The sequence below is a fragment of the Nannobrachium achirus genome (assembly GCF_963921795.1).
Source record: "Nannobrachium achirus genome assembly, chromosome: 22".
In the NCBI taxonomy this organism is placed as follows: Eukaryota; Metazoa; Chordata; class Actinopteri; order Myctophiformes; family Myctophidae; genus Nannobrachium; species Nannobrachium achirus.
Genome location: NC_137829.1, coordinates 34341559 through 34369485, shown reverse-complemented (window position 1 = coordinate 34369485; position 27927 = coordinate 34341559). Strand labels below are relative to the sequence as shown.

Sequence of the window (27927 nt, the reverse complement as noted above, 5' to 3'; positions counted from 1 at the left end):
ACCAATGTATTCCTGATTATCACAGTTTTTCTCTTTACACTAGTCATGAGCAATTGAACCATCAGTCTTGTCTTTTGGGAAACAGATTCTTCAGATGATTCTTATGTGTCTGCTGGCGAAGACCCAATGGAGGCGCCTGTGTTTGAATTTCCACTCCAGGACACTGTAGCAAACGCTGGTACAGATGTACTTCTGAAATGTATCATAGGTGGCACCCCTATCCCTGAAGGTAAGTGGGACGTTGACTGTCACCAATAAAATCAATTTTTTTTTGTGCCAGTATTAATTGACTTCCAAATAACTGACAAAACCAAACCAAAACATTGAATTCAATATAGTGCTTGTAGCTCTTAAGGAGAATTCCGGACTAGCCGTTTTATTACATTAATCTGATGTTATGATATCCTAGAACGATCGGTACATCTTGGTACAACGGTGGGATTTTATGCTAAATCGCTTATTTGTATCACTTGACAATTCCTTTTTCTTGTTTACATCTCTCCTTCATAACAGCGGAGAAGAAAGTGTTGTCAATAATGGGCTGCTACAAAAAGGCGAACGGCCGCTAGATTCCACCCCCTCCTGTCAGAGCTTACATGCATTACAAATGGTTTATTTTCCCCCGCCTCTACCACTGGTTAATGGATGGAATAACATCAAATTACAGTAAAACAAGCACTTGTCCGGATTTCTTTCTCCTTTAAGGCAATGCTCCAAAATCAGTACGTTTCATGAACCACTGATTAAATCAGTATGTTTCATGAACATTTGGATATATCTGGTGTTGAAGTAGAAATATTTGCTTATGGGTGGCACTAGACTAGTGGAAAGGCCATGCGGTCACTAAAACAGTGGGTTCATCCTCTGGGGAGCCATCCATGCCAGTAGATTTCAAAATAGACGTAAATAACGTGCTGGATGGACTGACCAAACCACTTCCAAGTCTGTCACTAGTCACTACACGGACGTAAAATGGTAGTTGTACATTATACAGCATAATTATATGGTGAAAATAACTATGTTATCCTCTGTCCATCAAGTTACCTGGAGGAAAGATAACGTTGAGATCACTAATGGGGGAAACCATGTCATCAAAGTGGAGGGTGAGCGGCACACGCTGCTCATCAAATCAGCCAGGCCGAGCGATGGGGGGAGATTCTCTGTAACTGCCGTCAACGATGTGGGCAAAGAGGCTAGCAGTGCTACTCTCATCATTAAAGCAGGTACGTTTAAATTCTGTCACATGGAATCCTCATTACTGTATATCGTCGTTGTCGGGTGAAAACCTTGTATGTCCAAAACCGTTAGTTTTGGATTTATCATTTAAAAAAAGATTTTAACTAGTGAAAACAGCCGATCTACAAGCACACAACGCCTCGCACCGCGAGGCTTTGTGTGCTTGTAGATCTGCTGTTTTCACTACTTTTGTGCGACGGCCTTGTAAGATGAAGCAGGGCTTTACTTTGTGAAAGAACATACACATTTGAAACTTGGAGATACGAGGTTTCCACCCGACAACGACGATATTCTGATTAATTCTATAACTAAAAGTGCTTTTTAACGGTATCATCCAGATTCCAGTTGTCAAAACTCTGAAAACAAGGCTGTTGGGCATATTATGGGACCATAAATACAAATTAAATTACTCCCCCAAAAATGACGAGGCAATAATTAATGCATAATATGCAGTAGTTAAAAAGGGCCAGTTCACCTCTGGGGCAACCAGATATTATTTTATTGTTGTCTGGGACAAGATCAACACAATCCTGAGTTATTCTTTTGTGAAAGATGAAAGATGATGCATTTTGCATCATATGATGCAGCATGATGACTCATATGATGCCAAATGCATCATCATTCATGCTGAAATACTAAAATATCTCAAAACACAGATTGAACACAAAAGAATAACTCAGGATTGTGTTGATCATGTCCCAAACAACAATAAAATAATATCTGGTTGTCCCAGAGGTGAACTGGCCCTTTAAGGTACCATGAATTACATCATGACTGTGATCTATTCCAGTTGTGCAAAGTGAAATTAAGTCAGTCATTATTCATATTAGCCGTGTTACAACATCCCCTCATGTGCCATGGGTGCTTTTGAGAGATATTTAATTTTAGCCGCATATACATACAGTACCAACAGCTAAGCTTAAGTAATCTCCTGAAATATCACGTTAAATATAACGCGTTGGGAGTAATGTGGGAATCTACAGTATCACAGCATCCTAAAACGGCATTCTAGTGGCGTTTGGATTCCTCTACCATTCCTTTTATAACCTCTCTCAGCAAAATCCCTGTGCCATATATTCCAGTTGAACAACCTCACGTTATAGTTACCATAGCAACTCAGAGTCTAAATCCAACCTATAAATTGCTGAGGCAGAGCGTTGCCCCTCGATGTGAAACTACTTCTAATGTAGTTTGCATTCAACATTTGAGTCTTTTTGTTGTGTATAATCTATTATCATATATCGTCACTGTCGGGCAGAAACCTTGTATCTCCAAGTTTCAAGTGTGTACATTTCTTACCAAGTAAAGCCCTGCTTCATCATACAAGACTGTCGCACAAAAGTAATGAAAACAGACGATCTGCAAGCACACAACGCCTCGCACTGCGAGGCATTGTGTGCTTGTAGATCTGCTATTTTCACTAGTATCAATGAAGGACATACTTTGTATTCAGAAGTAATCTTCTTACTTTCACTTACTTTGACACCACTTCACCTCTAAAAATGATAATAATTTTGCTTCGTTTTGTAGCTCTCTTGAAGTCCACTATTATTTAATTTGACTGACAGTAATGTATGGAAATACATACTGTATAATATTGTGCAGTGTTATGCATGCAACATTCTGCATATAGAGTGGAACACAGTCAAAAGCGCATTATTAATGTCACATATTCCATTCCATTAGAAAAATTCACCAACAGACCAGCCTGGATACAGCAAATCAGTTACCACTTACAGGAAAAAGATGCACACACATTGTGATTAATAGCTCAACGTTATCACTCAACAGGCTTATACAGTAATGTAAAACATTAATTAGCCTAATATTAAAAATCACATTATCATTATGTAAGCCATTGGAATCTCCTCCCTTCCCTTGTTTTATTCTCCCCGTTAATATCAATTGCGATAAACCAACTAATGAAGGGGTCTGCCCATAAGTCCTACATCTCATTAGTCCTACATCTCATTAGTCCTAATTTGGTTAGGGTTAGGTTTTAGGGTTAGGTTTAGGCATAGTTTTACTGAGGTTAGGGTTAGGGTTTGGGTTAGGTTTAGGTTTAGGTTTAGGTATAGTTTTAGTGAGGTTAGGGTTAGGTTTAGGTTTAGGCATAGTATTTTCACCAGGTTAACATTCACCAGATTCGGACTAATGGGATGAAGGAACAACGAAATGTCGGACCAATGCCATGGCACTACTAAGGAACACGTTGCTTTGACAGAGTATGTCCAGGAACCGAGGGGGAACCTGGGTTTGCCCAGGGACATCAGCAGTCCAATCACATCAGATGAGGAGTATCTCAGTCCCCTGGAGGAAGGCATGGACTTCGCAGGGCCAGAGCCAAGGAGGTTAATCGACACCCGCTTCAAGGAGCCCCCTGCATTTCTGGTGAGACGGTGCTGCTAAGCTGAGACTTATTCCAATAGCAGTTGTTTTCAACCCATTTCATACCACCGTTTGATGAGATTATCTTTGGATAAGATTTTGTCCACAATTCCATTGCTGTATTGATGTTGGTACCATAACAGGCAAAGCTTGATCAAAATAACATTTTCGTGGGGCGGCATAGCTCAGGGGTAGAGAAACCGTTATTAGTGCATGAAGGGTTCCCGAAGGGTTCCCAGTTTGAATCCGGGCTCCCCCTGAGTTAATGTCGAAGAGTCCTTGAGCAAGACTCTGAACCCCTAATTGCTCCCGGTGAGTAGGTTGGTGCATTGCATGGTTTCCTCTGCCACTGGTGTATGAATGCGTGCGTGAATGGGTGAATGTAATGCACAATCTATGTAAAGCGCCTTGGATAAAAGCGCTATATACGGTAAATGCACCATTTTCGTCTACATTCTCTAATTGTGCCAGACGTCTTGTAAATTAAGTAATGCAAATGGACCCACAGCCACAAGGGTACATTTGGTTTCATTTTACGCTCAAGAGTTAAACATCTATGGGTCCATTTGGTTACCAACTCTCCCTCATTTAGCTGGAACCCCCTCAAGGACCACTGGTGGTCCCCGGACCACTGGTCGTAAACCACTGTTGTTGTTTGATGGTGGCTTTCCTTATCCTGATCGCTATGTAAAGCTCTCATCATCATATAGAACACTTTAATTACAGATGTGACTACATATATATATATATATATATATATATATATATATATATATATATATATATATATATATATATCGTTTAGTGCTGCATTTTCCTTGCTTTAATTATTGCAAAAATATTGCATGATGATGTGTTATGTTTGGTAGTGATTCTGTCGTGGTTCATTTGCATGTGATAAACACAGTTGCTACATACTGTATAGGGCCATTCATCTCACTGACAAGTACACTCAGGGGCGGCCTTAGTAATCTGGAGGTCCGTTTCAAGAGCTATTGATGAGGCCCCCCCCCCCCCCCCCCCCCCCGCCGCCGCCAGCGCACCGAGGCCACAGTAGCCGCGCAACAATCGCACACAGAAGTTGACCTATAGTCAATGACTGGCTGCTATTTATATATTATTATACTAAATGGTGTTATATTAACAAGGATATATGATTATTAAAAAGTGTTATAAGTGTGTTGCAAGTTGAACAAGGCTTGCTGGCTAGCTCTTGTAGGCCCCCTGGTGGTTGAGGCCCGTTTAAATTGAAACTGGTGAAACATAGCTAAGGCCTCCCCTGAGTACACTGCATCTCATAATGTCTAACTCCCATTGCATCTCAAACAGGTAACTATGAGCGATCAAGCAGTCACCGAGGGACAGGAAGTCACCATGTCTGTCCGAATAACTGGACAACCCAAACCCATGCTGTATTGGTAGGTTCTTATCTCATATTTCCCCTCGACTCTTTGCTGTGTTGTGTTATGTTATTGTATGCACATAAATGCATAGCTTCAATACAGAGTTGACGTATTGAAAACAAACTAGAAAATATTGTTCCTTCGAAACAATTGTGGGCTCGCTTCAAGCCAGAAAACAATGGCTATAAAAGTACAAAATGTCAAGATCGCAGGCAGTGCTCTCTTTGACGTTACTGACGTCAAAGATTGGTCCATTTTGGACCAAAAATGTGCTGTGCAAAAGTTGACCCGCTGGTGGCGCTATAACAGGCCAATGTGAGAAGGGTGGTATCTGTTCCTTGACCTATTGGGAATGTGCTTGCAAGATTTCACGCACATTGCAGGCTGTGTTCATGATTTGAGGTGTTTTTGGCTTTGGCCACTTTATCGCTGCTTGCAGCTATATTTATTGTCTCCACCAGCCGAAGGCATGGGGGAGAGTATGTTTTCCCCTTCGTCCGTCCGTCCGTCCGTCCGTGCGTCCGTCCGTCCGTGCGTCCGTCCGTCCGTGCGTCCGTGCGTCCTCGCAGTTTGTGTGCACCAAATCTCAGTCGCCGTTGGCCCGGGCGCTGCCAAAGTGAGCACACACATTCCCTGGATGCCAATCTAGAACCTCTGCCCTAAATTTTTCAAATGGGCCTTTTCTAGCGCCACCTAGTGGCCGATGTTTGCAAAACACATTTCTGTGCACTACCACTATTTTGTCCAAAAATCCTACAAATCGGTAGGCAGTATCTCGACAGTCATGTGATCGACACGGATCTGTCCAATTTTGCATATTCCATCCTGATTGGCTAAGATTGGCTTCCAAAATTTGTAGGATTGAGCCGTTTTGAACAAAATGCCTCAAATCCCAAACGCAAAGTGCAATTATCATGAAATTGCGCACACACGTTCCCACTAGGTCGAGGAAGAAATGCCACTTCAAATTTTTGAAATCAGCCTCATGGTGGCGCTATAACAGGCCGATTTGTGGTTTTACCTATAACTCCACCGATCAGTTTCAAACTTTGTAAGCACACTCCCTAGAGGCTAAGGATAAACCTTTGCCCTGCATTTCTCACATCAGCCTTTTATAGCACCTTTGGGCCGACTTATGTAAAACACATTTTTGAATATTACTCCTTGAGATTTTATCCAAAAATCACGCAAATCGGTACACAGTATCTCTATAGTCATGTGATCAAGTCCGATCCGTCTGATATTTCATATTCCATCCTGATTGGCTAATATTGGCTTCCAAAGTTTGCAGGATTGCTCCGTTTTTGAACAAAATGCCTCAAATCATCAACGCAGCTTGCGATTACCGTGAAATTTGCCACACATATTCCCACTAGGTCAAGGAACAAATGCTACCTTTTTCACATTGGCCTGTTATAGCGCCACCAGCAGGTAGACTTTAGCAAAACACATTTTTGGAACACAATGCTTCAAATCATGCATGCAGCGTCCGATTGCCATGAAAGATCTAAGGTGAAGAACATATGCCACCCTTTTTACATTGGCCTATTATACAGTAGCACCACCAGGATGCACAGCCTGGTGGAGACCTGTGCTCGGAAGAGCACTGCTTCTAGTTATTATTATTATTTTTTGTGTGTGTGCACTTCATAGGCATATTAGATAAAGGTCCTTAGATTGTGTGTAGAATGTTTCATGCAAATTGCTAAAAAAATCCTAACGGGTTTAAGCGTTTCACAAACTGCTCAAAATGATATAGCGCCCCCCTTTGGCCAATTGGAGTAAGATTGGTTTTAGTGATATTTGGACTAACACTCTACATCTTTGCCAAATGCCATGAACATGTTACTTTGCATGTATGATTTAGAGGCAGAAGAATAATTTGCATAAAACTGCAATATTCATTGAATTATTAAAAAAGCATGTTTCAAATTTTTTTTTAAACTTTTTTTGTTCTCCTTTTTCATATTAACCAGTTGAACCCTCGCGGCCATTTTCGGCAAAGATGTTTGGTGTAGAGGGGAAAAAGAGCAGACTAAGTACAGAGTGAAAGGTCAACTTTATGGTTAAATATCTGAAAACACAAATTGACATTAATCCGAAATACGCTGATGATCGTATTGTCAAACAATGCAACTATATGGAATCTACGAAAAGGTTGTGGGGTCCCTGCTTCATCTCTCTCAACTAAGGGGTCCTTGGCCTGAAAACGTTGAAGACCCCTGTCTTATGGCATGTGATGCGTCACATTCACTCTAAACTGTGTGTGGTGGTAGCCTACAGCAGGGGTTTTCAAAGTGGGTGACGGGGCACCCTGGGGTGCCGTGACAGCAGTCCAGGGGTGCCGCGAGATCATTTGATAATATTTGGAATTTATTTGGACACTAGAAAAAATATTATTAAACTTGAAGTACAAAGTTATTTTCAGTCAGTTCTAACCAAAATGGCTATTATCTCAACGTTTTCCTCGCAACATAATCACTAAAATATCGTCACTATCGGGCAGAAACCTCGTATCTCCAAGTTTCAAATGTGTACGTCTTTTGCCCTGCTTCATCATACATGTACAAGACCATCGCACACAATTAGTGAAAACAGCCGATCTACAAGCACACAGCGCCTCGCGATGTGATGTGAGGCGTTGTGTGCTTGTAGATCGGCTGTTTTCACTAGTTTAGTACATTTTATAGATGATAAATACAAAACGAACGGTTTTGGACATACATGGTTTCCACCCGACAACGACGATATGCTACAAATATAAGGTGCTGGGAGGGAGTGCCTCGGATTAAAAAAATATTCATGGGGTACCCTGAGACAAAAAAGTTTGGAAACCCATGGCCTACAGTATCTGTAGGTTTAAACTGTGTGTGATGGTAGGAAAACTAATTATAATTTGTAAAAAATGATTTAAAAAATGTTGCCAAAAAGCAACGCTGGGCCTTGCAGGGTTAAAACACTCTTGAGGGCATCCTTACAGATACTTACAGTATCCGTAAGTTAGGATGCCCTCAAGAGTGTTTTACATTTCTTAAAAAATGGAAGTGGAAGCAAAGAAGGAACACTGTCCTTCCTCAGCTGTGACTAACATGTAGCGGGCCATATATTCTCTAAGACAGTGGTTCCCAACCTGTGGGTTGAGGTCCCCAGATGTTTAGCTTGTGAGTTAACATTGTTTTCTCGCTTAACCGTAAACAGAACAACATACATACATATAAGTATATACAGGGTATTATCTACACATTTCTAAAGTGACATCTTTTTAGTACTTCTGGTTAAACATTGGCAAAATTGTCAAATATTAGAGGCAGAAATTGTGAAAATAGCAGATCTACATGCTCATGACGCCTCCTGTTGCGGGTTGAGCATGTATTGTAAATCTGCTATTTTCACAATGGAACAGATTGAAGTCAAACTAAATGCCTAAACTCATACAATTCCAAGTGCTTGTCAGGGTGGGGGGTCCCCAGTTGAAATATGATTATTTTGGTCATTGCGGCCTGAAAAGGTTGAGAACCTATGCTGGCAAATGAAGCCATGCATTGACATCTGTCCTGGGAGAGGACATACCAGTACGTCAGAGATATGAAAAAAATGAAAACGTTTTTACTGTTTTCCAGGCTGAGGGACAGAGTTACGGTGAAATCGGGCCCACGTCACGTTGTGCGCGAGACGGAGGCCGGCACGTTTGAGATGAGCATCAGGTCAGCGGTGCGGGCAGACAGCGGCATGTACACCTGTAAGATCATTAACGAGTATGGAACCAAGCAATGCCAAGGCAGACTGGATGTCAAAGGTGAGTCATACGATGTGTCAGTTTCACTGTATCAATTATGTACCAATGTTTGTTGTACCTCTTCATCTAATTTACACTTGGTTAGTTATCATATTCTAAAGCTGATACCATAACTCATGAAGCACATAAAATACAAGCATACTGTACGTACACATGCATGTATACATGCATACTGTACATACAGATCCATCTAAAAAAAAATGAAATTGTGTAAAACAGAATGCAGATGCCAATGCACCCCAAATCATAACATAATTTCTCTATTATAAATCCTTGTTTTGAGTGGTCTCGTGTATTTTAAATATGGACTTTTGATATTCATAAGCTAAAAGTTCTATTTCCTTATGGAGTTTGAATCAATTTAGAATTATGTGCAGCATGTAATTTGTACATAGATGTGAGGGGACTTAATTAAACGGACTAAACCTATTTTTGAATAGTTAATTTAAAAACCTCTGTCACACTTATGCCAGTGTGCCATGTGATCACCCTCCCCTGTGCCAATGTTGGCACCCGTGCCTATAAGGTTGCATATAGGGTGTGCCAATTGTAGTCCTACTAGAGGGTCGCGGCCCTTCGGGCCGCTCACATCTAGTTAAAAAAATAAAATAAAAAAAGTAAAAAAAAAAAAAAAAAAAAAAAAAGGTAAAAAAAAAAAAAAAGTAAAAAAAAAAAAAAAAACATTTAAAAAAAAAAAATTGGGGGGGGAACTATTGTGGCGGAACTATTGTGCCGCAGCGCACGTTTCCGGTCGGACATATTTGACCGGCGGACTATTTTATACAGAGGCAAAATATGAGGGTAATAACGAATACAACTGTATACAGAGGTTTGGAAACGACATCTTGCAAAGGTGACATGGGTGTTTGATTTTTTAAGCTATATTTAGTACATATGTAGTACATCTTGGCCAAGTTTGATTTTCGGAAGTAGATCACTTACTCTTTTGTAATATAAAGATAGAGCGGACATATTTTGGGTCAAACACAGCCTTACACAGGTGTTCTGATTGGAGTAGATCATTAGTTCTATGCCAATCAAACGATTGAAACACCTGTGTTTGACCCAAAATATTGCCGATCTAGGACAACAATTGCGTCACCGGTCCGTTGGCACACCCTATACCCCTGGGCCCATGCAGCAATACTCACAAAATGTCCTCGATCGTCTCCAGTGCCGCCAGCCGAGCCGGGCCTGGCTATCGTTCGTCCGATCAAGGACATCACGGCGCGGGCCGGCGAAACGGTCCTGTTTGAGTGCCACGTCTTGGGACCCCAGGACACGGACGTGGACTGGCTGTCCGACGGGAAGCTCATCCAACCTGCTCTCCTCAACTGCAAGATGCACTTTGACGGCAGGAAGTGCCGGCTGCTGCTGAACTCGGTCCACGAGGACGACAGCGGGACGTACACGTGCAAGTTGAGCACAGCTAAAGGTAAGGCGCTGCCTCGAACCGCTGCATCTGTCATCCACAAGTTTCCCAGTGAGCTTACTGGAAAAGGAGGTGTGTTAATGTGTGCTCCACTTCCTCCACACAGCTGATTCAAATCACTAACAAAGCACCAAGTTATCACCATGCAGAGATTCAGGTGTGACAAGCTCACAACAGCAAACAGTCAGAATGAAACAGCTAAGAGGAACAGGAAGTGATGCCCACATTTCACAAACTTGTCGATAGAAACAAACAGAGCTCTATGCATGATGCATACATTCATGATTTACAATCAGGAATGTATGTGTGATAAAGGATTAAAATGCAGATCAAACTGTATATATTTTATTTATATTTCATCTGTCTGTCTGTCTGTCTGTCTGTCTGTCTGTCTGTCTGTCTGTCTGCTATATAAATTATGTATATATATATGATTTTGTGTGTGTGTGTGTGTGTGTGTGTGTGCGTGTGCGTGTGCATGTGTGTGTGCGTGTGCGTGTGCGTGTGTGTGTGTGTGTGTGTGTGCGTGTACGTGTGCGTGTGTGTGTGTGTGTGTGTGTGTTTTAGAGGAGATAACATCTTCTGGGAAACTCAGAGTCGTGCCCTCCATTGAGCCTCTTTTCACCCGAATGCTGGACGTCCTGGAGGTGATCGAAGGGCGTAATGCTCGGTTCGACTGCAAAGTCAGTGGGACGCCGCCTCCCAAAGTCACCTGGACTCACTTTGGTACGTTTACAGTTTATGGTTGCTGAGTGAAGGAGGAAGTCCGCGCACTGTTCCAGAGCTCCAGCGACAGCTTTATTTTGAAATAAAGTTGTTGCTGGAGCTCTGGAACAGTGTGCCGACTTCTTCTTCCATGGTGTGTATTCTTGGTCCGGCACCTGTACATTTATGGAGATGTGTGGCCCTCTTGGAGTGACTGACACACATGGTGACAAATCATTTCAATTATTTAGCTCAACTCTGTTCCCTTTAATCTAGTACCTTGTCATCTTGATGTCACTCTTGTGACTTGTCATCTTGTCGCCTTGTTGTTGCTCTGCTAAAGTGAAGTTGTCATAAACGAGAGTGCTATAACATAGGAAAACTTTAAAAATGTGCTCCTCGGAGCACAGGTTTCCGCCAGGCCTTCCCATGACCCGCACACTTTGGAAGGCAGTCATAGCCACTTGGAATGGGATCTGAACAATTGAACTCATCTTGATCACATGAATTCACAGATAATGTGTACCGATTTGTGTGAGTTTTGGACAAATGCTGTCGGAGTTGAAGAAAAAGTTGTGGAAAATGTATTTGCCACAAATGGTCAGGGACTTTATGAGAACTTGTTTCATGCAAGGAATCAATGGAATCCAGGGATAAATATATATTTTGATTGTGCGACATGGTTCAACGGTTATAGGCCAACACGTGAATCAGGCTGTTGTAGGGCCACCATGAGGCCATTTTGAAAACTTTGGGGTGGTAGAGTGCCTGCTAAGTTTCACGGCAATTCACACGGACGGACAGGGGTGAAAACAATTATTTACTGTATTCTATCATCAAGCATCTATACTGGAGCAATTGGTGGCAAACCTAAACCAGAATGTTTAGCTACATATTCTCACAAACACCTCTCACAAACATAGCCACCACGTCGAACAAACGTGAAAATTTACAACTGTCCACATTTTAAACATGCCACTCTTTGAACCGCATTTATTTCAATTTAACAACATCTCGCCTCACGCAGAGCAGCCAGTCCTGACATAGTATTCTGAACATTCTGGCCAGTGCTGAAACAAAATGATCAGGGTATCAAGTTACAGAGGGAGGGAGGGGGAGGGAGGGGGGAGAGGAGCTGAGCAGAGTAGAGTATCGAATTACAACAGAGGGGTGTGTGTGTGTGTGTGTGCGTGCGTGTGTGCGTGCGTGTGTGTGCGCAAGCGTTTTTTTTTTACCAAAAATTTTTTTTTTCCCCAAAAAAATTTTTTTTTCAATTTTTTTTTTCAAAAATTTTTTTTTTCAAAATTTCTTTTTTTCAAAAATTTTTTTTTTCAATTTTTTTTTTTTTCAAAATTATTTTTTTTTTCAAAATTTTTTTTTTCAAAATTTTTCTTTTTTCAAAAAACTTTTTTTTTTCAAAAAACTTTTTTTTTTCAAAAACCTTTTTTTCTTCAAAAAAACTTTTTTTTCTCAAAAAACTTTTTTTTCTCAAAAAACTTTTTTTTCTCAAAAAAATTTTTTTTCTCAAAAAACTTTTTTTTCTCAAAAAACTTTTTTTTCTCAAAAAACTTTTTTTTCTCAAAAAACTTTTTTTTCTCAAAAAACTTTTTTTTCTCAAAAAACCTTTTTTTCTCAAAAAACTTTTTTTTCTCAAAAAACTTTTTTTTCTCAAAAAACTTTTTTTTCTCAAAAAACTTTTTTTTCTCAAAAAACTTTTTTTTCTCAAAAAACTTTTTTTTCTCAAAAAACTTTTTTTTCTCAAAAAACTTTTTTTTCTCAAAAAACTTTTTTTTCTCAAAAAACTTTTCGGGCCGCAAACTTCTAGTGTCATATACTTTTGTATAAGATGTTGACGATAAACTCAAACTTTAAAATTTGAAAATGAAACTAAATGTATTTAGGATTTGAGCTCTTAGAACTGACCACCAGCAGTCACTGTCACAGTCACAGTCGCAGTCAGTGCTATAAGTACAACCCTTAGGTACTTATAAACCTTATACTTAAATATCTTCGCAGAAAATAGCCGATCTACAAATAGCTAGGGTTGGTTCGACAGAGAGCAGAGGTTACGCAATGCCCACGTCTGAACTTGACTTGTGTAACCGGTGTATCTTTATCTCTCTGCGTTGTGTAGATTAGAGACAGATCCAAAACTCTCTTTGGAGACAACCTCCGTTTAATTCTGACAAAGGACAGAAACGCACACGTCTCCAAGTGAGTCTTTTTCAGTGTACAAGAGCTCCTTTCTCTAGAAAGTCAAACAAACACTTTATCAGTCCTTTGTCACTTCAATTATTAATGTGTTTTGCACAGAACGATAACAAAGGCCACCCACCTCATTCAATGCGGAAATACAGAATGAAGAGGTGGAGGTGTGGCAGGTAATTTATACAGGAGAAGGTAGGAGGGGACTTAAAGGAGCTGTGACCACTAAACTCTATATACAGTACACAATGGAGAATCGTCAGGTATGCACTTATTTATGTAACATTTTGTGTAATTATACACACTTATAGTTAATACTGTTACACTTGTTCTCTGTGCTCAGACCATCCGCTGGTGGCCAGTGAGGACGTCCACATCCTGAAGGAAGGAGGTCGCCACTCTCTGATCATCTCCCACGTCACCAACGAGGACGAGGGCTTCTACACCGTCACCGCCTGCAACAACAATGGAGAGGCCGAGAGCTCCGCTGAGCTCTACGTGCAAGAACCACGGCCCGCCATCTCCTCTCAAATGTACGTGAAGGTAGAGTTCGATTAGCTAGGGGGGGGTGGTGGGGAATCCATGCCTCTGCTTTCGATACCTCCACTCTCTGGTCATTCATCTTTATCGCCAGTGGCCATGTGTTTTATCCCTGCTTCTGGTCAGATTGAATTTAAAACCCATTTAGGCCTAGAATTATTGAATGCTTTAACCAGTGAAAAATAGCAGATATACAAGTCATCGTCAAAGAAAAGGTCCTTTTCATTTAACTGGAGCTCAGTTAGTCTGTTCTTGAGAGACTACTATGTCAGTGGTTCTCAAACCTTTTCACGTGAAGGACCCCCAAACTGATATTTATTTGGCCACGGGCCCCCATCTCAAAATATTTAGTTCCAGGGACCACCCAGAAGCCAAATTTGCGTTACAAACGTTTGCTTTAAAAATACATAAAGATTTACACACATTCTCACGACATTTTCAAAAACATTTTTAACATTTTAAACATTTTTTGTCCTACTTTGTCATTCTAGTATCTCATACAAAAGAAGCAAAAATAGCAGATCTACAAGCTCAAAACGCATCGCGCTGTGATGTGTTTTGAGCTTGTAGATCGGCTATTTTTGCTTCTTTAAAACTGGAATCCTGAATTATTTTTTGTTATTTTCATAATTGGAACCCTCAAATGTAACATTTTGATTTAATTTCAATTTAGTTATATACTCACGTTAAATTTATGAACCTAAATACAAAAACATGGACATAAAAAAATACATTTTAATACTACTAGTCATTAAGCTACTAATAGATTGACGGAATTAAAGCAGATCATGGTTGTAATTGTAACCAATAATTGTAATCAATAATATATCAGTTTTCTGGTATTAACCTGCGGGCCGCATTAAGTGAAGGTAGGGGCCGCATGTGGCCCTCAGGCCGCCAGTTGCCCATGTATGATCTATAGTAACTACTGTAGTACTATCAGAACATAGACCCATTTTGTTGTTATTTGAATTAAATGAAATCACTTAACCTACCTTTAAAAGTAGTATTTATGTCTATACCTTTCAATATATCATTGGCCAATATATTTGCCCTCCTCCCTCCTCCAGGGCCAAGCTGGAGAAGATGCCGTCCATCCCGGAGGAACCGGAGGTCCCAGAGAACGAGGTGGAGCGCTTCACCATGCCCGACTTCGTCAAGCCCCTCTATGACCTGGACGTGATCGAGGGGAAAGAGGCCGTGCTCAAGTGCAAGGTGGCCGGTCTGCCCTATCCCACCATCGTCTGGTTTCACAACGGCAAGAGGATCGAAAGCACGGAGGACAGGAGGATGACACAGTGTAAGTGGGGCAGTGGTGGGAAAAGTACTGAAATGTTTGACTTGAGCAAATAGTATCAATACTGCAATGTAGAAATGCTTTTGTTACAAGTAAAAGTCTGGAATTCAAAATGTACTTGCAAGTAACAGTGCAAAAGTATTGGTATCAAAATGTACTTAAAGGGGAAGACACCACCCATTTTCAATATTGAACTGTGTCATTAATATACCTTAGAGTTGTGTGGAAATTGAAAAAAAAAAAAAAGAAAAATTCCCCCCCCTTCTGTGTTGCCTAGAACTGGAGGATTGATTTTGGGGTTTGTATTGTAAAGTACAACTTGATGACATCACACATTGTACTCAAGTAGTCATTATGTAGAATTTCCCATTTCAAGAATTCAAATGTATGTACAATGTACAATATTTAGAAAATAGCAGATCTACAAACTCACAAAGTGTCGCATCACGACGCATTGTGAGCTTGTAGAACGGCTATTTTCGAAATCTACAAAGTAACTAGTAGCTAAAGTTGACAAATGTAGCGGAGAAAAAGTACAATATTTGGATCCGAGATGTAGTGGAGTAAAAATATTGGAAATTGGAAATACTCAAGTAAAGAACAAATACCTCAAAATTGTACTTAATTACAGAAATCTACTTAGTTACTTTAAACCACTGTAAGTGGGTCCACATGGTCATGGATCAAGTCAAGTCAATACACTTCCACGTCATCTACTGTACGTGTGCAGGACATCTAGCAGATCTACAAGCTCATGATAAGCTTGTATGCCGGCTATTTTCTAAGCGCGACACCCGTCAATCCGTCATACGAGTTACGGGTGAATTAGGCTTAAGTATCCTATGAATTAGGCTTAAAACGGTTCAGACCCGCCACATATCTTTGGTCTGAACTAGGCTTAAGAGTTGAACTTCAGTCTTCCCAACAATCAGAACCGTCCACCATTTACTGTATGGCATTTGATTGATCAGTAGCAATCCCACCGTTATAGCGCGCAGCTGGTTCAGGTTAGGCACTGTTAGGAGAATGTTTAAAGACATTGCGCCGTGATCCCCCCCCCCCCCCTACAACATAAAGGGGAGGGGATGATTTTATGATGACATTAAATCAGCGTATTTCAATTGGACCTTTTGACTCAGAGGCTTTCAGCTTTCAGGAAGTAACCAAAAATACACAGGGAAGACATATTTGCATATTATAATCACACCTGAGGGTCTATTAGAGCATTGTTAACTCCATAGACACATGGAAAACAGAAAAAGCACAAAACTATGGCACCACCTCTTTAAGTTTGAATATAGCACCTTTCACCAAAGCACTATATCGTCGTTGTTGGGTGGAAACCTTTGTCCAAAACTCTTCGTTTTGCATTAATCATTTTAAAAATGCCGATCTACAAGCACACAATGCCTTGCGGTGCGAGGCGTTGTGTGCTTGTAGATCGGCTGTTTTCACTACCTTTGTGCGACGGCCTTGTGTGATGAAGCAGGGCTTTACCTTGTGAAAAAAACGTACAAATTTGAAACTTGGAGATACGAGGTTTCTGCCCAACAGTGGCAATATATACAATGTGCTTCAAATGCAACCGTTCACGCATATACACACACAGACAGCTCATCAGGGGCAGGTAGGGGTCAAATGTTTTGCTCAAGGACACTTGGACACACAGCCAGGAACCTTATGATTCATGTATGTGTGTATCTTTGTGTCCCTGCAGACCGTGACGTTCACAGCCTGGTCATCCGCAGTGTGTGCCACGCCCACGGTGGCGTCTACAAGAGCGTCATCTCCAACAAAGTGGGCAAGGCCACCTGTTATGCCCATCTCTACGTCACAGGTGATTGCCGTTACCTTACTGCAATATTATTATTTCAACGATATTAGCTATTTTCAAGTATATGTACCGCGTATTCTTGGGATAGTTCACCCCCAAAATGACTTTTTTTCTAATGATTACTCACCCCGTGGAGATTTGAGGAGACTCTTTGTGTCTCCACAGGGAACAAAGCAGGCTCTTTGTGTCTCCATAGGGAACCCACTGCTGGTCTTCAAAGTATTGGCTTAGGAATGCAACAAAGTGTGTAATTGATATAAAAAAAAGTAATTCTTTGGGTGAACTATCCCTTTAATCTACGGGTAACCCAGAGTGTAAAGACATGTAATGTAGTAACCAATCGAGTGTCCACTTGTACAGTTACGCTTGCCGAAAATAGCTGATCTAAAAGCTCCCAACACGTCACAATACGACACTTTGTGAGCTTGTAGACCTGCTGTTTTCAGCAGGCAACACCGTCGTTTCACAAGTTCAAATCAGGCTATAGAGTTACAGTGTAACAGATAAATCTATCATGTTGATTTTCAACATTCATGTCAAATCAGATTCACTGGCCAGATATGTTCACATACACAAAATAATGCATTGCATACTCAAAATGTAACAAAGCAAGACTTCTATTGATGTATGAGTGTGAAAACAACAACCCATCCTGGATAACAGGAAAGGGTGTAGTAGAGAGATAAGCCAGAGCATGCATCGATGTGTACCGTCCTGTAGCAGACGTCTGACTGTTGTGTATTTTCAGACATCCTGCCTGACCCTCCAGATGGAGCCCCGCTGGTGGAATCTGTCTCTGGGAAAACCATCACCTTGAGCTGGAAGAAACCAAGGAGACTGGACCCTTCCATTGGTACATAGAACAATCTAATTTAGAAGCAGTTTATTCAGAGGTGAAATTTCAGAAAGAACAGGGTTGACAAAAAAAAATTGGTTACCACTTAAGCCCCATTTCTAAAATTGCGTTAATAGTGGTTGAGAACTTGTAGATCAACTATTTTCGCTATTTGTTTGGGGGCGAAGAGAGAAAATGTTTGAAGGTGTCCGTCTAAAAAGACATTCCCAAAATAGGGATGCCACGTTGAAAGTGGTTAATGAATTAATGGTTCCATAAATAAATGCTTATGTAAATTCACCTTTTGATTCTATGGTCACGATTCGATGGTCACGAATATAAGATATACTCTTTTGTCTTGATTTATAAAGAAAAACGCCTTTTCTCAATAAGTCACTTTTATTTGAATGAGAATAACAAAAGGTTTAACATAAACTTTGGGTTTTATGCCCTAACAACTGACATTTTCATGCACGGAAGTGAATCGCGATTCGGGTTGTGATTTCGATTCACTGAATCGAACGTCAATTTCGGTTTGAGTCGCGATTCGAATGGGAATCGTGACAGCCCTAGTGTAGATGTAGATGGATCGGCATCGATTGCGATTAAATCAGATTAGTCCCATGGCTGAATATCCACTGCCTACTGAGAATCTTTATGTTTTTGGTTCAGATCCCAGCTCCTTGATGTATGCCATTCAGCAACAATCCCTGGGCTCCATCCAGTGGACGATCATAGCCTCCAGTCTGAGGGACACCATCTATACCATCACCACCCTCAACAAGGGGGTCCGCTACGCTTTCAGGATCCTGACCATTACCTCCAAGGCCTTCAGCAAGCCTTCCCCGGCCACCGACCCCGTGCAGCTGTTGGATAGAGGTACATTCGTCGTTCAAGTGTTTTTGCACTCATGTTAGGCCAGTGGTTCTCAATCTGTGGGTCGGGACCCCCAGGGGGGGGTCTCCAAATTATTTTGGGGGAGGTCCCCAGATGATGATGTTTTCTTACTCAACGGTAAACAAACCAACATAAAGTTTAAGTGTATAGAGGGTTTATGCACATTTCTAAAGTGACAATTAAGGACTTTTTTAATGCCTCTAAAATTACAAATTAAACAAATTGTTAAATATTAGAGACAGAAATTGTCTGTATTAACGATTAAACGGATTTTTTTACAACGCTCCCTCAATTGTATCGCGATATATACGATATCTCTGAAAAGGCATATCGTGGAGACATTGTATCGTCTCAACGATAATTATCACCATATCGCCCACCCCTAATTCAAGTACTTTTCCCACCACTGCCTCCAGGTCCCTACCTTCAAGAGGCGCCGGTGATAGTTGACAAGCCGGACATGGTGTATGTGATGGAGAACCAGTCGGTCACCATCACTGTCACGCTGAACCATGTCAATGCTTCAGTCATCTGGAAGAAGTATGTCTGTTTTATCATTTCTCTTTTTCTAATAAACATTAAGACCAAATAATTATCTTATAACCCAAGAGGCTTGGAGAAAGCAGTTTTTGAATAGCGTTGCATTTTTATTGGTCGATTTATTATAAAAGTTCTATTTTAAAAGTTTCACATTCTTTTCAAGATGTTGCTGTATGCATACGGGTAAAATGGTTGCGACCGTCAGGTCGCAGTTACTATCAAAACCTCCACCGGCTGTCAGTCAGTCTGTCTGTATGTCCGTCACACGTCACGTCACACTTTTGCCCTACTCATATCTCCGCCACCCTTGCCCCGATCCATGCCAAACTTTGCACACACACTCCTTGGCTGCCAAACCACAACCTCCACCCCTCATTTCTCACATGCCCCTCTACTAGCGACACCATAAGGCTGATTCTTGCAAAAAACATTTATGCCCTAAAATCATGCAAGGCGGTACACAGTATCTCTATGTCATCAACATGGATCTGTCCCATTTCCCATATTCCCTCCTGATTGGCTACCATTGCCTTCTAAAGTTTGTGTATGCGACCTGACGGTCGCTTATCTCCAGATTAGGGAGTCTTACTGGTTAAACTGATATTGATGCTATAAAAGTTAGCTGGGGACCCCCTGGAACCTACTCAAGGACCCCTGGGGGTCCCCCGGTCCCTAATTTGAGAACCAATGATATAAAACTATATCATATATTATGTAGTACAGTATATATGTCACCGCTAGATCGAGAATCAGGCGGAACAAGCGGTCGCTTTGATCCACAAACAACGTAGCGTCGGCAGGAATGATAGCGCCTTACCCCACGGAGGTTAGGGTTAGGCATAGTTTTACTGAGGTTAAGGTTAGGGTTAGGGTTAGAGTTAGGCATAGTAAGCTAATGGCTAAACACAGCTGAGCTAGGCTAGTAGACACACAAAGAAAGAGGGTTGCAAACGAGTGACGGCAGCGACTACACAAGTGAATGGCTGTTGTTGCCATCTCATGGTGATTACGCAGAATTACACAGGTGCGCTGATAAGAGACTATCAAAGTGAATTGATCCAGGTGGTGGTAGTGTAGGGGTGTGTGGTGAACGACAAAACGAGTGTTCTTACCACGATCTAACTGAGTTACCCAATCTAACTGTAACATATCGTCACTGTCGGGCAGAAACCTCGTATCTCCAAGTTTCAAGTTTGTACCGGTACATTTTTTCACCAAGCAAAGCCCTGCTTCATCACACAAGGCTGTCGCACAAAAGTAGTGAAAACAGCCAATCTACAAGCACACAACGCCTCGCGGTGCGAGGCGTTGTGTGCTTGTAGATCTGCTGTTTTCACTAGTTTAGTTCATTTTTAAAATGATAAATACAAAACGAACGGTCTTGGACATACAAGGTTTCCACCCAACAACGACGATATACACCACTGAGTATATTGAATATGATGGATGGTTTTTGAGATCAAGTGGTAAGTCCTGAGCTGTGGTTCTCTCTCTCAGGAGGGGGGTGGTCCTGTCCAACAGACCAGGCCTCTATGAGATGACAATGCCAGACGACGACCAGCACACCCTGAAGCTCCTGAAAGTGAGGAGTGCTGACGTGGGTCAGATGATGTGCGTGGCCTCCAACAAGCAAGGCAGTGACACCTGCACGTTCAGCATCGAGCTGGCAGGTGAGACAAGCTGATGCTTAATGCAGTGGTAGAAAAATAACTTAAAGTTGTACTTAAAGAACAACTTCAACTCTGGGACAACCAGATCTTATTTTATTGTTGTTTGGGACACGATCAACACAATCCTGAGTTATTTTTTGTGTTCAATCTGTGTTTTTAGATATTTTAGTATTTCAACATGCAACAACTGGTCATATGATGCAAAATGCATCATGACCAGTTGTTGCATGCTGAAATACTAAAACATCTAGTATTATAGATTGAACACAAAAAATAACTCAGGATTGTGTTGATCGTGTCCCAAACAACAATAAAATAAGATCTGGTTGTCCCAGAAGTGAAGTGATCCTTTAAAGTACCAAAAGTAGAAAGTACTCATTGTGCAGAATGTCCCATGTCAAGTTTTCAAATGTACAATCTACAAGCTCACAGTGCTTCACATCGCGATACATTGTGTGCTTGTAGATCGGCCAAAATGTATATAGGGTTGAAATGGTATGTATTTTTTGTAATAATAACCAATCTACAAAGTAACTTGTAACTAAAGTTTTCAAATACCTTAAATGTAGTGGAGTGAAGGTACAATATAGTGGAGTCACCAATATGTCCGTACAGGGACAAATGTGTCCGTGGCAAGACTTGGTCTTGTCTGTGGCAAATTTTAGATTTTGTTTTTACACACTATTTATTTTGATCTCCATTTTGTCTACAGGTTTCCTTCTGAATAAATTCCACTAGGACAGCGGTTCTCAAATGTTTTATCCCAAATGGGACCAAATGGACCATTTGGTTCCATTTGTACACTCTCAGAATTACAGACCTGTACTGGTCATTTAGGGTTAGCTCTTTATGTGTTTGTCCACTCATTTTGTATGTCTGTGGTAGGGCATTCACGAATAGTGATTTTTAGTATTCGAATTATTCGACCTCAAAGTATTCGAATAGTCAAATATTCGACAGGACTGGCCAAACTGTCAAATATTAAGTACAAGAGGCGAACATTGTGAAAATAGCCGATCTACATGCTCACAACGCCTCGTGTTGCGAGGCGTTGTGAGCATGTACCGGTAGATCCGCTATTTTCACAATATTTATCTGTGGAACCGAGTCACATTAAATGTAATACCTACAGTTCCAAGTGCTTGTCCCCAGTTCAAATATGTTTATTTTGGGGGTCACTGCCTAAAAGGTTTTGGGAACCCCTGGTATAAAGCATTAAAATAAATCATCCACCAGGGGCATTGACAACTCATTCTTATGACTTCCTATCTAGCCAAGCTTTATAAACTATATATTTTTTAAAGAGAAAACAATAAAAAAATAAAAATAAGCGAATATTCGAAATACGTCGAATGGTGACTTTGTTATACGAATATTCAAATATTTGGTGAATGCCCTAGTCTGTGGCAAAAATTGTAATTTGACAAAATTGTCCACCACAAAGACTGTCTTTACTCCGTCTCCCTCCGTAGCCCCGCCAACGTTTGAAACCATCATGGAGGACCTGGACGTGGGCGCCGGGGAGACGCCCCGTTTCGCTGTGGTCGTGGAGGGCAAGCCGGTCCCCGACATCCTCTGGTTCAAGGTCAATATTAGGACTGGGGTGTAGTGATTTGATTTAGTTTTAGTCATAGTCTTTTGAATGAAATACTGTTTCAAAGTTTAGTCACATTCTAGTTGTCTGAAATGTTTTACTTTTAGTCTAGTTTTAGTCGACTAAATAAAGATTTGAGTTGAGACTTTGAGACTAAATTTACAGTTGATTTTGTTGACAAAAATTGGGCAGGCCTTGATGGCATCATAATGGCTGATTTTACACTTTGTTGCATGCTGAAAATAGGCGATCTACAAGCTCACAAGTTGTGTGCTTGTAAATCTGCTATTTACACCAGAGCCCAACCAAACATTAAATGACTTGTCTTTTAGTTCTAACTTTTTGTACTTTTTGTTGTTTTGTATTAGAGTTAGTGCTATCTATTATCTACCAGTAGAGATGCATGATTACTATGGTTGCCATAAGAAGTAACACTTTATAGGTACTGGAGCTAGAATAGGCTGATCCAATTTAAATTATAATTAAAATGTACTTTAATTAATAGGGGTGTAACGATATAGTAACTGAATCGATTTTAATTTGCTATGATCTACTATATCGTTTGCTATCATTTGTACCGTTTTGGCTTTGTATCGAATCGTTTTGCAATGCAAATAATTGATTGTATGGAAACTAAGTATCTGTGCCTTGTATTTGGCAATTTTAAGAGGGAAAATTAAAAAGATGGGTCAATTACCTTTCCATTCCATATAGCTACTCTTGGTCTATCGTATCGATAAATGTGCGTAATCTCTGTGTTCATGTCAAGGTGGGTTTGCCCATATGTGTTGAAATATAATGTCCATGTATTTGCTAGATAATGTATTTACTTCCATAATAATAGATTTTTTATAGGTTTTACACAGTTTTACACCAGTTACTATATTGATTTTAAATCATTGAATTGAATCGTATCGTATCGCCATGAATGAACCAATATCGTCCATGTATCGTATCGTCAACCATGTATCGTGATGCGTATAATATATCGCTGTTAAAATGTATCGTTACACCCCTATTAATTAACATTATGGAGACTTAAAAGACAAATCGTATCAAACGGCTCTCGGCATCGTGCGGTAACCTCTCACCACTGACATTTCAGAATGACAGCCTTCTCTCGGAGAGCTGTCATTTCACATTCGTGTACGACGACAACGAGTGCTCCCTGGTGATTCTGAACACGCGTCCGGAGGACTCGGGGGTCTACACCTGCACTGCCAGGAACCTGGCGGGCTCCGTTTCCTGCAAGGCCGAACTCACCGTCCACGAAGGTAAGAGCTTCCTCCAGGGACATGCTGGGCCCCTGATTCAGCCCGGGAAAAAGAGTTGGAGAGGCCCTCATTGCGCGCTATAGAGAGAGAGAGAGATCTCTCTATAGCGCTGCTGCTACTCAAAGATCTGCCATTTCAGATCATGACAAGTGACAAGCCAGTGGGCCAATTACATGAGTTATATTTCGTCGTTGTCGGTCCAAAACCGTTTGATTTGTATTTATCATTTTAAAAATGATTTAAATAATGAAAACAGACGATCTAAAAGCACACAAACTGCAATGTAGAAACACTCTGTTACAAGTAAAAGTCCGGAATTCAATGTTTACTTGTTACTACTTTTAGTACTTTAAGTACAATTTACTGTATAAGTACAATTTTGTATAATGAGTACTTCATTATACAAAATGTCCCTTCACATATTCAAATGTATAAAGATCTTTTGAAAATAGACGATCTACAAGCTCACACAATGTGTCGCATCGCGCCGCCTTGTGAGCTTGTAGATCGTCTATTTTCAAATGGCCGAAAAGCATATAGGGCTGAAGTGGTTAATGTATGTTTTGTAATAATAATCAAAATCTACAAAGTAACTAGTAACTAAAGTTTTAAATTAATGTAATGGAGTAAAAGCACAAAATATTTGGGTCTGAGATGTAGTGGAGTAGAAGTAAAAGTAGGCTATTGGAAATGGGAAATACTCAAGAAAAGTACAAATACCTCAACATTTTACTTAAGTACAGTACTTAAGTAAATGTACGTACTGTAGTTACTTTACAAGTTCTTTACTTATAAAGTTCTGTGTTGCAAAATGCGATGGTACTCTACTGTGTTCTAAGTCTAGTGTGTTCTAAGTCTACTGTGTTCTAAGTCTACTGTGTTCTAAGTCAGCAACTCCAATGTTTCCCGTTAGCAAAAAGTAAGCAGGATCCCATAGAGGATGAGGCGTCTAGGCTGAGGAGGATGCGCAGGCTGACAGACTATTATGACATTCACAAGGAAATAGGAAGGTAAGTCAGCTGCTAAACACTCCTCTTATCACGTCTGTCTAGCATCAGTTGGATTACTCGACTATGTCAATCAATCAGTGTCTGTGATCATTGTCATTTTGATAGAGTTAGAGCCGATGCATACTCCACTTTTTGAGCTGAATTTATTTTGGTTCGTTTCGGGGAGTCACAAAATTGATGCATCGGCACTTAGTGTCTTAACCTTTTTGGGCATGTCATTGATTGATTGATTGATTGATTGATTGATTGATTGATTGATTGATTGATTTGATTTTCCGATGTGACACGTTGTGAGCTTGTAGTTGTAGGGTCTATTTTTGCTCAACCATTTTCTTATCTTCTTTACTATTTCCAAATATTTCTAAATATTCTCTAATACAAATATTTATAAAGGGCCTTTTTTCCTCCCTTGCACTAACATCATACTTGAATATGTATTCCCAGAGGTGCGTTCTCTTATGTGAAACGGGTGAGCCAGAAGGTTGGAAAAATGGATTATGCTGCCAAGTTCATCTCTGCTCGGTCCAAGAAGAAGGCGTCGGCCCTGAGGGAGATGAACCTGCTGTCCAAACTGGACCACGAGAGAATCCTTTATTTCCACGATGCCTTCGAGAAGAAAAATGCGGTCATCATTGTGACCGAAATGTATCCTTTGTAGAGTTCATACTCAGTGGGTGATATTTTCAGAAATGAGCAGTTTTCTACTTCTCCAATTATCACACAGTGATCCACCACAAACAGAGTTTTTCTTTTAATTAGAAGAAATGCACAATGAAATCCTCAGTGTTGATTCATCCTTTTGTAACTCAGAGAATATACACATGGTCCAGTCAGAGCAGAGGTTTGTATAATCTCTGACTTTAAATGAACACTGAGAATGTTTGACTGTGTGTTGTTGAGACAGACATGTGGGAAGGTTTAGACACATTTTGTTCCCCCATGGTTTTGGTTGGTTTTTAGTGGATCAGTTTTTGAGAAATCCGTTTTGTTGAAGAGATGTGCAAGTAAAACCACACGCACGCGCACACACACACACACACGCACGCACGCACGCACGCACGCATGCACGCACGCACGCACGCACGCACACACACACACACACATACACACACACACACACACACACACACACACACACACACACAAACTTGCATATGCACATGTCTGTGTGTGTTCTCCATAGTAATCAATGAAAAAGGTCATTTTGGGGGTGAACTACTGCTTTAAGTACATTTTGAAACCAATACTTTTGTAGAATTTACTCAAGTAAATTTAGAATTCCGGACTTTTAATTGCAACAGAGTATTTCTAAATTGCAGTATTGATACTTTTAATTAAGTGAGAAATGTGAGTACCTTTTCCACCACAGCAAAAACAACAGTTTCTTAATTGACATACAGCTGCAACGAAGAGATGCTGGACAGGTTTACCAAGAGATCTACAGTGATGGAGTCAGATGTGAGTGCTTCTCCATGTCAGCTTCTCTCTGCAATGCATGAGTGGACAACAGCTTCTCTCTCAATCTCACCTCATCATTTCAGCAATTTAAAAATATTGAGTTTATTTTAAAACGATGATGAATTTTAGTAGAACCTTGGTGCCAGATAGCTATACTCTACCTGGACATTATATATTAGATCGTTTGTATCATCTTTATTTGTTGCTTCTGGTACGTAGAAGCAATTGTTGGTGATTAAGTGGATTAAATGTTATTCATTAAATTAAGTCCCAGGTGATTAGCATTCATTATATCGTCATATTCATCAAATATTGGTGAGCAACATTATAGCTCACCAATATTGGTATGATGCAAGCAATGAACTATGCAAAATACTTGGGCTAGCAGGATAGATTTTTGTTGTTTTGTTGTTGTTGTTGTTGTTGTTGTTGTTGTGATGTGTGTGTTCATTTATGTGCTAAAAGTGTGACTTTTTAAGCCTTTTTCAATAAGATAAGAGTGGACTTCATTTTGGACTGCCCAGGTAGCTTTGCAACAAGGGACATGCTGGGCCCCTGATTCAGCCCGGGAAAAAGAGTTGGATGGGCCCTCATTGCGCGCTATAGAGAGAGGTCTCTCTCTATAGCGCTGCTGCTGCTACTCAAAGATTTGCCGTTTCAGATCATGACAAGTGACAAGCTAGTGGGCCAATTACATGAGTTATATTTCGTTGTTGTTGGGTGGAAACCTTGTATGTCCAAAACCGTTTGTTTTGTATTTATCATTTTAAAAATGATTTAAACTAGTGAAAACAGACGATCTACAAGCACACTGTGTGCTTGTAGATCTGCTGTTTTCACTACTTTTGTGCGACGGCCTTGTATGATGAAGCAGGGCTTTGCTTTGCGAAAGAAATCTACAAATTTGAAACTTGGAGATACGAGGTTTCTGCCCGACAGTGACGATTTACTTTGTTGGCCGCCCAGCCCCCAAAATGGAATGAAGGCAGACATTTTATTTTAATTTCTTTTCCTAGTGGCCGGCCTGGACCGGCCGGGAATGAACCGGCCGTTGGGGAGTTGTCCCGCTTTTCCCAATGGCCAGCACGTCCCTGTTTGCAACCCAAGGGTCTACCGATATTCAACATGGCTTTCATTATTATTTGTGGATGATGTGCTTTCCTCCCAGGTGCGTTCCTGTATGAGACAGCTCCTGGAGGGCGTGGACTACCTTCACCATCAGAACGTCTTACACCTAGACATCAAGGTACGACTGCAGTTCAACCCTCTGCTTCTCTTGTCGTCTGTCTCCTTCTCAATCCATCCATCCTTCTGCAACCTCGTTCCACACCAAATGTTTTCAATTCTAAACACATATTGGAATTACATATTTTAATATCTACATATGAAATGTGAATGTCTCATTTTAATCCCTTAGACGTGGAAAACATCTGTGTCACTTTGGATTAACCACTTTATTTTGGCTAGTCAAAAATAGCTAATGCTATGAGCTTGTAGATCTGCTATTTTTTGAAAAATCATGACAAATTGAGCAAACCTTTGAATGAAGTTAAAGTCAAAATTTTAACTCAAATATTTCTATCTCGGGGTCCCTGGAACTAAATATTTTTAGATGGGGGTCCGCGGTCAAATACATATAATTCTAGGGGTCGTTGACATGAAAAGGTTTGTGCACCACTGACATAGAAACATATGTTTTTTTTCTTCAGAAAACCATTAGGATTAATGGGCTAGATTATAGATAATTTTATTCTACATATTTATGAAATGTGAAAGTCTAATTTTAAATAATCAAATAACACATTGGTGATAT

At 40.6% G+C, this 27927-nt stretch overlaps 1 protein-coding gene across 1 annotated transcript in view; it reads left to right on the top strand.

Annotated features, from left to right (window-relative positions):
- The window catches only part of spegb (striated muscle enriched protein kinase b), a gene marked incomplete at both ends in the record, with an annotated part of 74656 nt that overhangs the window by 25954 nt on the left and 20775 nt on the right, over positions 1-27927 (top strand). Inside the window, 20 exons of the mRNA XM_080753467.1 lie at positions 86-229; positions 1041-1223; positions 3461-3627; positions 4954-5042; positions 8648-8823; positions 9998-10258; positions 10823-10981; positions 13509-13698; positions 14776-15005; positions 16720-16839; positions 17585-17689; positions 18344-18550; positions 18985-19108; positions 20606-20778; positions 22251-22363; positions 23478-23646; positions 24560-24656; positions 25101-25301; positions 26057-26114; positions 27283-27360. Of these exons, the coding sequence (XP_080609593.1) occupies positions 86-229; positions 1041-1223; positions 3461-3627; positions 4954-5042; positions 8648-8823; positions 9998-10258; positions 10823-10981; positions 13509-13698; positions 14776-15005; positions 16720-16839; positions 17585-17689; positions 18344-18550; positions 18985-19108; positions 20606-20778; positions 22251-22363; positions 23478-23646; positions 24560-24656; positions 25101-25301; positions 26057-26114; positions 27283-27360 (3044 nt within the window). The remainder of the gene's footprint in view (positions 1-85; positions 230-1040; positions 1224-3460; positions 3628-4953; positions 5043-8647; positions 8824-9997; positions 10259-10822; positions 10982-13508; positions 13699-14775; positions 15006-16719; positions 16840-17584; positions 17690-18343; positions 18551-18984; positions 19109-20605; positions 20779-22250; positions 22364-23477; positions 23647-24559; positions 24657-25100; positions 25302-26056; positions 26115-27282; positions 27361-27927) is intronic.